At 49.3% G+C, this 12,568-nt stretch overlaps 2 protein-coding genes across 4 annotated transcripts in view; one reads left to right on the top strand and one right to left on the bottom strand.

Moving 5' to 3' along the window:
- Positions 1–12,568, bottom strand: part of GRIN2D (glutamate ionotropic receptor NMDA type subunit 2D) — a 982,184-nt gene that overhangs the window by 671,158 nt on the left and 298,458 nt on the right. The gene's annotated exons all lie outside the window — the stretch shown is intronic.
- On the top strand, positions 3,237–4,277 carry LOC137522844 (uncharacterized; the record flags this gene model as incomplete). Its single annotated transcript, XM_068242975.1, has 1 exon — positions 3,237–4,277. A coding segment is annotated over one exon (1,041 nt), but the record flags the coding sequence as incomplete, so codon positions are not given.

Genomic DNA, 12,568 nt, shown 5'->3' on the forward strand with positions numbered 1-12,568 from the left:
AGGAGGGGGGGGCGGGCCTCCAGCATTGAGAGCAGAGTGTTTGGCAATAATGTGTCTGCTGACTGTGATGTAGAGGGTCAAAGTTTTGCTCCATAGAGCATTATGGGGCGAATCGAACTTCCGGGAAAGTTCGCGTTTGGTAAGCGAACGCGAACCACCGAAGTTCGCCTGGAACCGTTTGCCGGCGAACCGTTCGGGACATCTCTAGTCAGGACGTAGTTGTCTATTTAACACAGAACACCTCATCTTTCTCAGTTTCCGCACAGAAGCGTGACATATCTTCCTCCTCCTGCCCTGATTCTGGCACCCCACTTAACACTCAGTCGGCCGCCACCACCAAAATGCCATCACCCCAGGGCTCAGTGGTGTTGAAATTTTTTTGTGTGTCTGCCTCAGATGAGAGCAATGCCATCTGTACTCTCTGCAACTGAAAATTGAGTCGTGGAAAGACCAAGACCCGCGTAGGGACAACTACCTCACGAAGGCACATGATTACAAAGCACAAACTGCAATGGGATGACCACCTGAGGAAAAGCAGCACACAAAAGCAAAGCCACACCGCAGTGGAAGAAACCAGGCCGCAATTTTTTCTCAAAAAAGGCGATATCTAAACTGTACCGTGATGTTGAAAGGCAAGTGGTGACATCTCTGGCACACAACGTTGGGTCAAGGGTCCATTTGACCACGGATGCCTGGTCTGCAAAGCACGCTCAGGCCTGCCCGAAGTCACTCCCCACAGTATCTCTGCCCGCAGGCCGGTTGACTGCCTTCTCCGCCACCACCAAGAGGGTCCAGGACTCCAAGTGGATTCCTGAATTTTTAAGGCCGCTGCTAGCAGCAGCCGCTATAATAATTTTTCTGGTGCGTGTACATGCCTGCCTAATTTTTCTGGCTTCACTGCAGCTGCAACAACAAAACAAAAGGCATGTACATGTGCCAATTCCCCTTCGTGATCATTACCTTGCCGCGGTGAGGGTCTCGCATATCACAATGAAGCAATGACCACCGGCTATATGAGTGTCTCGGGGGGGGGGGGGGGGGAGGGTGGCACACCCACGATAATAACTTTGTTACTTCATTGTGGACAGACCAAATTTGATCAGCTGGACAGTCACTGTTCTGTCATGCAGCTACCTCAGCCCGGCGACCATATGGGCTGGAAAGCCGCCATCACCTGCACTCTCGTCATGGTGCGCACCAGTCCAGCACGGCCATCACTACACAAACAGCTGTTTGCAGTCACTGCATACCTTTCACTGCATCTTTGACTGCATGTTGTATTATACCTGGCAGTCAGTGCATACCTTTCACTTGAATGGATGGCAGACTTGCCCTCCATAACAGATTCTAATTAAAGGATCTAAAGATGATTCATCTCATATACAGCAGGGCCTTGACAGTCCTCCTGTATTGTTATTTTTGGTCACTACCTCGGGACGTGCATGCCATGCCTGCTGCCTTCCTTGGATGTGTGGTAGCCGCTTCTGCTCCTTTGCCCACAGCGTGCCTGCTGCCTTCCTTGGATGTGTGGTGGTGGTAGGCTCCCACTCCAGACTGGAATCGAACCAGGATTACCCGGCCATTACCTGTGGTCACCATGGTACTGAGAAAGTACCATCGAAAGTTTCACAGAGTTGAATGAATGGCAGACTTGCCCTCCATAACACATTTTTGGAAAATGCTTTTGATTTGGTTCGTCTTGCGCTGGGATAAGAATCCATCTGACCACAGATGCCTGGTCTGCAAAGCACAGTCAGGGCAGGTACATTACTTATACAGCAAATGGGTCCTAACTTGGATGTGTGGTGGTGGTAACCAGTTCACAGGCTCCCATTCCGGACCGGAATTGAACCCGGATTCCCTCGGCCATTCCCCGTGGTCACAATGGCAGACTTGCCCTCCATAACAGATTCTCGTTACAGGTACTGAAGAGCCAGCAGGAAATGTAATAAAAAAAAATAGATGTAAGCTTTAACAATGGTAGAGAAAGAACCATCAAAAGTTGATAAGGCAGTCAGACATTACCTGATATCACTGAGGAAGAGCAATCTCGCCATGATGCGCACCAGTCCGCACCAGTCCAGCATGGCCGTCACAACACAAACAGCTGTTTGCGGTGCGTTACACTGCGAGTTTGGTGTGTCAGTGGGAAGCAGTAATCTAATAACACTCCCTGATTGATGTATACACATGAAAGATGTTTTAAAGCACTTTAGGCCTGCAATTTAGCATTCAATGTGATTTGTGCCCTTAAAACGCTGCTTTGCGGCAAACCAAGATTTTTTTCCCGGGGCTTTTGGCGTCTATCCCACTCATCCATGCAAAAACTCAGATCTTAGACCCCTTGAATAGCCATCTCTAGTCATTGTTTGAAGAAAGTGCTTCTACCTTTTAAACTGTTTTTAATTTTGCTGCAAAATAATGAAAGAAAAAAAGAAAAAAGGAAAAAGAGGGACTGGCACTGCGGTCCTGAGACAAACGTGGAGGGGTTGCTCGGTATAGAGAGGACATGGCATTGACCTTCTGTGTGCTCAGGAAGCTGAAGAGTAGTGATGCTCAAATACCCCTTTTTAAAATTCGAGTTTGGTCGAATTCGAATAGTAAATTATTCGAGGTCAGTCGAATATTCGAGTCGAATAATTTTTACTATTCGATTCGACCTCGGACTTCGAGCTCACTATTTGAGTCGGTATTCGAGCTAACTATTCGAGCTGACTATTCGAATTGGCCTTAAATAGCTTCCCAACACTTGTTTTGAGGGTTAATGATGCAAGAAACATATTTTTTTCCAAGTGACAACAGCAAGTGATTATGTGGGGATGTTCCTTTAAAAAAAAAAAAAGGTGAAAAGAGAAGTTGTGTCCAGAATTTTGTTCAGTACTGTATATACTTCTTCTTCTTCTTCTTCTTTATCTTCTATATCTTCTTCTTCTTCTTCTATATCTTCTTCTTCTTCTTCATCTTCTTCTTCTTCTTCTTCATCTTCTTCATCTTCATCTTCTTCATCTTCTTCATCTTCATCTTCTTCATCTTCTTCTTCATCTTCTTCATCTTCTTCATCTTCATCTTCTTCATCTTCTTCTTCATCTTCTTCATCTTCATCTTCTTCATCTTCTTCTTCTTCTTCTTCTTCATCTTCTTCTTCATCTTCTTCATCTTCTTCTTCATCTTCTTCATCTTCATCTTCTTCATCTTCTTCTTCATCTTCTTCATCTTCTTCATCTTCATCTTCTTCATCTTCTTCTTCATCTTCTTCATCTTCATCTTCTTCATCTTCTTCTTCTTCTTCTTCATCTTCATATTCTTCATCTTCTTCTTCTTCTTCTTCTTCTTCTTCTTCTTCTTCATCTTCTTCTTCATCTTCTTCTTCATCTTCTTCTTCATCTTCTTCTTCATCTTCTTCATCTTCTTCTTCATCTTCTTCATCTTCATCTTCTTCATCTTCTTCATCTTCATCTTCTTCATCTTCTTCTTCATCTTCTTCATCTTCTTCATATTCATCTTCTTCATCTTCTTCTTCATCTTCTTCATCTTCATCTTCTTCATCTTCTTCTTCTTCTTCTTCTTCTTCTTCTTCTTCTTCATCTTCTTCTTCATCTTCTTCATCTTCTTCTTCATCTTCTTCATCTTCATCTTCTTCATCTTCATCTTCATCTTCATCTTCTTCATCTTCTTCTTCATCTTCTTCTTCTTCTTCTTCTTCTTCTTCTTCTTCTTCATCTTCTTCTTCATCTTCATCTTCATCTTCTTCATCTTCTTCTTCTTCATCTTCTTCATCTTCATCTTCTTCATCTTCTTCTTCATCTTCTTCATCTTCATCTTCTTCATCTTCTTCTTCTTCTTCTTCTTCTTCTTCTTCTTCTTCATCTTCTTCTTCATCTTCTTCATCTTCTTCTTCATCTTCTTCATCTTCATCTTCTTCATCTTCATCTTCATCTTCATCTTCTTCATCTTCTTCTTCATCTTCTTCTTCTTCTTCTTCTTCTTCTTCTTCTTCTTCATCTTCTTCTTCATCTTCATCTTCATCTTCTTCATCTTCTTCTTCATCTTCTTCATCTTCTTCATCTTCATCTTCTTCATCTTCTTCTTCATCTTCTTCATCTTCATCTTCTTCATCTTCTTCTTCTTCTTCTTCTTCTTCTTCTTCTTCTTCTTCTTCTTCATCTTCTTCTTCATCTTCTTCATCTTCTTCTTCATCTTCTTCTTCATCTTCTTCATCTTCTTCTTCATCTTCTTCATCTTCTTCTTCATCTTCTTCATCTTCTTCTTCTTCTTCATCTTCTTCTATATCGTCTTCTTCGTCACTTATTTCTCTTTTCATTTTTTTTTTTTAAAGAAATGCAGCTATTTTTGAGCGTAACAACAAATAGCTGGTGGCGCACGCATGTTGGAAGCGCCATTGTATGTGCTCCCTGGCAGTGGAAACACACAGACAGCAGGAGGTAAATTTAGCAGCAGGAGGAGGAGGATGAGTGTGTGGCAGCATGCAGTCAATGAGGCAGGCAGCGTGACATAATAGCCCTGGTACCTAGCGGTGATACCATGGCTGTAAATAAACACAACAGGAGGTCCCAGACAGCGGTCGTGCAGCCCACATTGTGTCCAATACACAACTGGGACAACACAGTTTTCAACCCGGGCACCTCAGAAAAATTAAACCTTTTTTTGTAATGGTTTTGTAGTTTTGGTTTTACAACCAATTACACAGATATATAGCTATTTTTTGACGTAATAGCTGGTGGCAGAGTGGCAGCAGAAGGTAAATCTGTGTACCCTGGCGGTGGGAAACACAGACAGACAGCAGCAGCAGCAGGAGGAGGAATGGAGGAGAGTAATTATGTGAGCAGCTATTGTTTGACGTAATAGCTGGTGGCAGTGTGGCAGCAGAAGGTAATTCTGTGTACCCTGGCAGTGGGAAACACAGACAGACAGCAGCAGCAGGAGGAATGGAGGAGTAGTGTGAGTGTGGCAGCAGGTAGGCAGCGTGACATAATAGCCCTGGTACCTAGCGGTGATACCAGGGCCGTAAATAAACACAACAGGAGGTCCCAGACAGCGGTCGTGCAGCCCACATTGTGTCCAATACACAACTGGGACAACACAGTTTTCAACCCGGGCACCTCAGAAAAATTAAACCTTTTTTTTTTTTTAATGGTTTTTTGGTTTTTGGTTTTACAACCAATTTAGCTATTTTTGGACGTAATAGCTGGTGGCAGAGTGGCAGCAGAAGAAGGTAATTTTGTGTACCCTGGCAGTGGGAAACACAGACAGACAGCAGCAGCAGGAGGAGGAATGGAGGAGTAGGCGAGCAGCTATTGTTTGACGTAATAGCTGGTGGCAGAGTGGCAGCAGAAGGTAAATCATCTGTGTACCCTGGCAGTGGGAAACACAGACAGACAGCAGCAGCAGCAGCAGGAGGAGGTATGGAGGAGCAGTGTGAGTGTGGCAGCAGGTAGGCAGCGTGACATAATAGCCCTGGTACCTAGCGGTGATACCAGGGCCGTAAATAAACACAACAGGAGGTCCCAGACAGCGGTCGTGCAGCCCACATTGTGTCCAATACACAACTGGGACAACACAGTTTTCAACCCGGGCACCTCAGAAAAATTAAACCTTTTTTTGTAATGGTTTTGTAGTTTTGGTTTTACAACCAATTACACAGATATATAGCTATTTTTTGACGTAATAGCTGGTGGCAGAGTGGCAGCAGAAGGTAAATCTGTGTACCCTGGCGGTGGGAAACACAGACAGACAGCAGCAGCAGCAGGAGGAGGAATGGAGGAGAGTAATTATGTGAGCAGCTATTGTTTGACGTAATAGCTGGTGGCAGTGTGGCAGCAGAAGGTAATTCTGTGTACCCTGGCAGTGGGAAACACAGACAGACAGCAGCAGCAGGAGGAATGGAGGAGTAGTGTGAGTGTGGCAGCAGGTAGGCAGCGTGACATAATAGCCCTGGTACCTAGCGGTGATACCAGGGCCGTAAATAAACACAACAGGAGGTCCCAGACAGCGGTCGTGCAGCCCACATTGTGTCCAATACACAACTGGGACAACACAGTTTTCAACCCGGGCACCTCAGAAAAATTAAACCTTTTTTTTTTTTAATGGTTTGTTTGGTTTCGGTTTTGCAACCAATATAGCTATTGTTTGACGTAATAGCTGGTGGCAGAGTGGCAGCAGAAGAAGGTCATTCTGTGTACCCTGGCAGTGGGAAACACAGACAGACAGCAGAAGGGCAGTACACAGCAGCCCACTGTAGGTGTAAAATGTGTGGCTGCAGGCGACGTAATAGTCAAAGTGAACCAGGCTGGCTTAGTGAGCAGGAGCCAGGAGGTGGTAAAGGGTGGTAAGGCACATTAACGATGGTTCCGGCAGCCAGTTCATGTCCCCCTCTCGCCGACAACAGGGGCCAGGAACTCGCCTTCCACCCACGCCTGGTTCATCTTGAGAAACGTCAGTCTGTCCACAGACTTGTGAGACAGACGTGAGCGTTTCTCGGTGACCACGCCACCAGCTGCACTGAAGCAGCGCTCGGACAGCACGCTGGAAGGGGGGCAGGACAGCACTTCCAGGGCGTACTGCGCTAGCTCGCTCCAGATCTCCATGCGCTTGACCCAATACTCCATGGGATCAACAGGGGCATCGCTGTCAAGCCCGCTGTACGACCCCATGTAGTCAGCCACCATGCGGGTCAGGCGCTGGCTGTGACCGGAGGAGGATGCTGCTGCATGCATCTCCTCTCTAGTCACTGCTGCCGGAGCCTCTACAGTCCTGTAGAGCTCGTGGCTGAGAGACAGCAGGTCTGTGGGGCGCTTGCTGCTGCTGGATGCAGGCACCTGCTGCTGCCTCTGTGCTGGCTGCTGGACAGTGGGGGTGGAAGGCTGGGGGAAGGCTTCCTCCAAGCGCTCAACAAGGGCCTGCTGCAAGCTCCTTATTTGTTGCGCTGGGTCTCCTCCTGCAGGCGGCAGGAACTGGCTCAACTTCCCCTTGAGGCGTGGGTCCAACATCATGCTGATCCAGATGTCCTCCCTCTGCTTCATCTGGATCACCCTGGGGTCCCTGCGCAGGCACGCCAGCATGTGCGCTGCCATTGGGAAGAGGCGGGCCACGTCTGCTGGCACATCGACGTCAGTGCTGTCCTCATCCTCCTCCTCTGCCGCCTCATCCTCTCTCCACCCCCGCACCAACTCAGCTGCGCTGTGCTGATCCCCCTCATCAGCAGCCAGGTCAGGGACCTCCACCAAGTCCTCCTCCTCCTCCCCCTCAGAGGTGGACTGCGCAGCTGGTTGCCGCTCCTGCTGGTCCAAGGCTGCCGCTCCCTGTTCCAGCAAACCATCGAGGGCCCTGTTCAGCAGAGAAACCAGGGGCACCCACTCGCAGACCATAGCATGGTCCCTGCTCACCATGTTTGTGGCCTGCAGGAAGGGAGCCAGCACAAAGCACACCTGCTGCATGTGCCTCCAGTCATCATCGGGGACGATGGACGGGATGTTGCTGGTCTTGTCCCTTCTCCGAGCTGCGGAAACAGTGGCCAGGGCAAGGTACTGGTTGACAGCGTGCCTCTGTTCAACCATACGCTCCAACATCGCCAGGGTGGAGTTCCAGCGAGTCGGAACGTCAATGATCAGCCGATGGCGTGGCAGATCCAGCTCCTTTTGCACGTCTTCCAGGCTCGCACAGGCTGCAGCCGAGCGCCGGAAGTGACGCACAACATTCCTTGCCGTTTCCAGCAGTTCGCCCATCCCCTGGTAGGTGCGCAGGAACTTCTGCACCACCAGGTTCAGCACGTGGGCAAGACAGGGGATGTGGGTCAGGTTTCCCCTGTCTATGGCAGCAACCAGATTGGCCCCATTGTCGGACACCACCTCTCCGACTCTGAGGCCTCTGGGGGTCAGCCAAATCCTCTCCTGCTCCTGGAGTTTGGCCAACACGTGGGCTGCCGTCAGCTTGGTCTTGCCAAGGCTGACCAAGTGCAGCAGCGCTTGGCAGTGGCGGGCCTTCACGCTGCTGCTGAGGCGGGGGGTTTGGCCAGGTGTGGCAGAGGATGGCAGAGGATCGGAGGAACCCGCTGCAGTTCCCCTGACCCTGCGGGGTGGCACCACCCACTGTGTTGCTGCTGCTGCTGCTGCTGTGCCCGCTGCTGCTCTCCCATCCTCACCCCCTTCCACCAAGCTGACCCAGTGGACAGTGAAGGACAGGTAGCGGCCTGTCCCGAAGCGGCTGCTCCAGGAGTCCATGGTGACGTGGACCCTTTCACCAACCGCGTGCTCCAGCCCTCGCTCCACATTGGCCATCACAAAGCGGTGCAGTGCTGGAATGGCCTTGCGGGAGAAAAAGTGTCTGCTGGGGAGCTGCCAGTCTGGGGCTGCACAAGCAAGCAGCGCCCGCATGTCGCTCCCCTCCTGCACGAGCGTGTACGGCAGGAGTTGGGAGCACATGGCCCGTGCCAGCAAGCCGTTCAGCTGCCGCACGCGACGGCTGCTGGGAGGCAGAGCCCTAACCACCCCCTGGAAGGACTCGCTCAAAAGGCTCTGGCGTGGCCTTTTGCTGACACGGGAATCACCAGACACAGCGGAGGAGGCCACTGAGGACTGGCTGCCAGAACAGGCCTCAGTGTCGGCGGCAGGAGTTGCAGAGGGGGGAGGAGCAGTGCGTTTCCGCACTCCTGCTGGTGCTGCTGGAGGAGCAGGAGGGCGGGTGGCTGCTGTTGCTGCTGCTGAAGGCTGTGCAGTGATGGGTGTGGTGCCACTGCCAGCACCAGATGCCTTCAGCCTCTGGAACTCCTCATGCTGGTGGAAATGTTTAGCCGCAAGGTGGTTGATCAGCGAGCTGGTGCTGAACTTTAAGGGGTCTGCACCTCTGCTCAACTTCCGCTGACAGTGGTTGCAAGTGGCGTACTTGCTGTACACAGTGGGCATGGTGAAAAAGCGCCAGATTGGTGACAGAAACATCCCCCTACGGCATGGAAGCGCTGCTGCCTGTCTCCCTGTGGTGGTTGGGGGGGGGGCTTGGGTGCGGCTGGTGGTGGTACTGGCTGATGCTGCTGCTGCTGAGCCTGAGACACCAGCAGGCTGTGGGTCGCTGCCAATGCTTGCAATGATGCGCCTCCTTGCAAGGCCCACAAGCGCATCCTCCTCCTCCTCCGAGCTGCTGAGGACGACATCCCCTGGAGGTGGTGGCACCCAGTCTCTGTCTGTCACCGGGTCATCAACATCATCCTCCCCCTCCTCAAACATGTCCTGCTGGGATGATGACCCCCCAAACTCCTCTCCTGATGCATGGATGGGCTGCTTGACTGTCGCCACAGTCTTGCTGTCCAATCCCTCATCCCCCAAAGTGCCCATCAGCATCTCCTCCTCAAAATCGCCAACAACAGCAGACAATTGACTCATCATGCCTGGGGTCAAAAGAGTGCTGAATGAGAGGTCGGCGACTGACGGTGAACTGGCCTCCTCCCCAGACCCTGCTGGGCGGCTGCTGCGAACAGGGGTGGTGGTGGTGGTGGTGGTGAGGGTGGAGGCCTCGGATGCAGAGCTGATGGCGGGCTGCTCATCCTCCGTCATGAGTTGCACCACAGTGTCTGCATCCTTTTCCTCAATGGGACGTTTCCGACCCGGCTGGAGGAAAATCGGAGCAGGTGCTACACGCTGCTGCTGCTGTGTCTCTGCAGCGTGAGTTGCAGATGCTCCTGCTGGGCGGCGCCCAAGGCGTCCACGGCCAGTGGCTATGGGAGGAATGTTAGCCACTGACGCTGCTGCTGCTGCTGCGGAACTGTGCATGGTGGCGCGCCCGCGGCCGCGGCTTGCCACAATGCTGCTCCCTCTCCTCCTGATTCCCTTGCTGCCCTTCCCCTTGCCCAAACCGCGCTGGCTGCCACTTCCAGACATCTTAAATGTTTTGGGCGTATAGACAAAAGTTTTGTAAAAGGGCGGGTGAAAAGTGGGGTACTTTAATGGAGTGGGTTGGTTGGTGAGGTGACTGAGTGAGTGTCCCCTAGTACAGTAAGTAAGTAGTAACAGTCAGGAAGTACAACTAGCAGTTACAATAATCAGTAGTAATCACAAGTAAATTTAGTGTGTGTACACTCAGACAGTGAGTGCACGCACGCAGGAGCTAGTAGCCTATGAACACAGTGACTGAGTGTCCTAGACTCCTAGTACAGTAAGAGTAAGTAGTAACAGTAAGTAGAACTAACTAATTACAATAATCAATCAGCGATCAGAAGGAAATGGAGTGTGGGTGGTGTGTGTACACTCAGACAGTGAGTGACCGCACGCAGGAGCTAGTAGCCTATGAACACAGTGACTGAGTGTCCTAGACTCCTAGTACAGTAAGAGTAAGTAGTAACAGTAAGTAGAACTAACTAATTACAATAATCAATCAGCGATCAGAAGGAAATGGAGTGTGGGTGGTGTGTGTACACTCAGACAGTGAGTGACCGCACGCAGGAGCTAGTAGCCTATGAACACAGTGACTGAGTGTCCTAGACTCCTAGTACAGTAAGAGTAAGTAGTAACAGTAAGTAGAACTAACTAATTACAATAATCAATCAGCGATCAGAAGGAAATGGAGTGTGGGTGGTGTGTGTACACTCAGACAGTGAGTGACCGCACGCAGGAGCTAGTAGCCTATGAACACAGTGACTGAGTGTCCTAGACTCCTAGTACAGTAAGAGTAAGTAGTAACAGTAAGTAGAACTAACTAATTACAATAATCAATCAGCGATCAGAAGGAAATGGAGTGTGGGTGGTGTGTGTACACTCAGACAGTGAGTGACCGCACGCAGGAGCTAGTAGCCTATGAACACAGTGACTGAGTGTCCTAGACTCCTAGTACAGTAAGAGTAAGTAGTAACAGTAAGTACAACTAACTAATTACAATAATCAATCAGCGATCAGAAGGAAATGGAGTGTGGGTGGTGTGTGTACACTCAGACAGTGAGTGACCGCACGCAGGAGCTAGTAGCCTATGAACACAGTGACTGAGTGTCCTAGACTCCTAGTACAGTAAGAGTAAGTAGTAACAGTAAGTAGAACTAACTAATTACAATAATCAATCAGCGATCAGAAGGAAATGGAGTGTGGGTGGTGTGTGTACACTCAGACAGTGAGTGACCGCACGCAGGAGCTAGTAGCCTATGAACACAGTGACTGAGTGTCCTAGACTCCTAGTACAGTAAGAGTAAGTAGTAACAGTAAGTAGAACTAACTAATTACAATAATCAATCAGCGATCAGAAGGAAATGGAGTGTGGGTGGTGTGTGTACACTCAGACAGTGAGTGACCGCACGCAGGAGCTAGTAGCCTATGAACACAGTGACTGAGTGTCCTAGACTCCTAGTACAGTAAGAGTAAGTAGTAACAGTAAGTACAACTAACTAATTACAATAATCAATCAGCGATCAGAAGGAAATGGAGTGTGGGTGGTGTGTGTACACTCAGACAGTGAGTGACCGCACGCAGGAGCTAGTAGCCTATGAACACAGTGACTGAGTGTCCTAGACTCCTAGTACAGTAAGAGTAAGTAGTAACAGTAAGTACAACTAACTAATTACAATAATCAATCAGCGATCAGAAGGAAATGGAGTGTGGGTGGTGTGTGTACACTCAGACAGTGAGTGACCGCACGCAGGAGCTAGTAGCCTATGAACACAGTGACTGAGTGTCCTAGACTCCTAGTACAGTAAGAGTAAGTAGTAACAGTAAGTAGAACTAACTAATTACAATAATCAATCAGCGATCAGAAGGAAATGGAGTGTGGGTGGTGTGTGTACACTCAGACAGTGAGTGACCGCACGCAGGAGCTAGTAGCCTATGAACACAGTGACTGTCTGACTGAGTGTCCTAGACTCCTAGTACAGTAAGAGTAAGTAGTAACAGTAAGTACAACTAACTAACAATAATCTATCAGTAATCAGAAGGAAATAGAGTGTGTGTACACACAGACAGTGAGTGAGTGCACACACGCAGGAGCTAGCTAGTAGCCTATAAACAGTGACAGTCAGTGAGTGTCCTACTCCTAGTACAGTATAACTACAATACTATTAGTAAAGGACAGCAGAAATACTGGTATAGATGAGAGAAATAAACAGAGGACAGCTGCCCACAGAGGCAAGGCCCCCCTGAGGCCTAAACCTGTAAGCTTGCAGCAGCTGCCTGTCTCTAATGTAACACACAAGCTACTAACTAAAATACAATGTCTATCTAACTAACAACAATATAGGTGTATATGGCAGGTGTAGGTGAGCAAAAACGCTAGGTAAATGATCACAATAGAGCACTTGCTAAGCCAAAGCACAAAGGAGCAACTCTCTCTCTGTACAAGTCTCAGGCAAGCATGGAGAAACGTAACATGGCGGCCGCTATTTATAGGGTAGGGGCTGGCCAGGGTCCCCCTCTGTGATTGGCTGCCGTCAGAGGGCCTGGGAGCCCTCTGATTGGCTCTAAGGACATCAATCTGGGCTATGACGCTATTCGAGCTCGGTACCGAGCTCGAATAGCGCCGAGTTGCTCGAATAGCTCGAATAGTGAATGGGCTATTCGAGTGTACTCGGATAGCCCATTCGAAT

This window comes from Hyperolius riggenbachi, chromosome 6 (assembly GCF_040937935.1).
Source record: "Hyperolius riggenbachi isolate aHypRig1 chromosome 6, aHypRig1.pri, whole genome shotgun sequence".
Classification (NCBI taxonomy): domain Eukaryota; kingdom Metazoa; phylum Chordata; class Amphibia; order Anura; family Hyperoliidae; genus Hyperolius; species Hyperolius riggenbachi.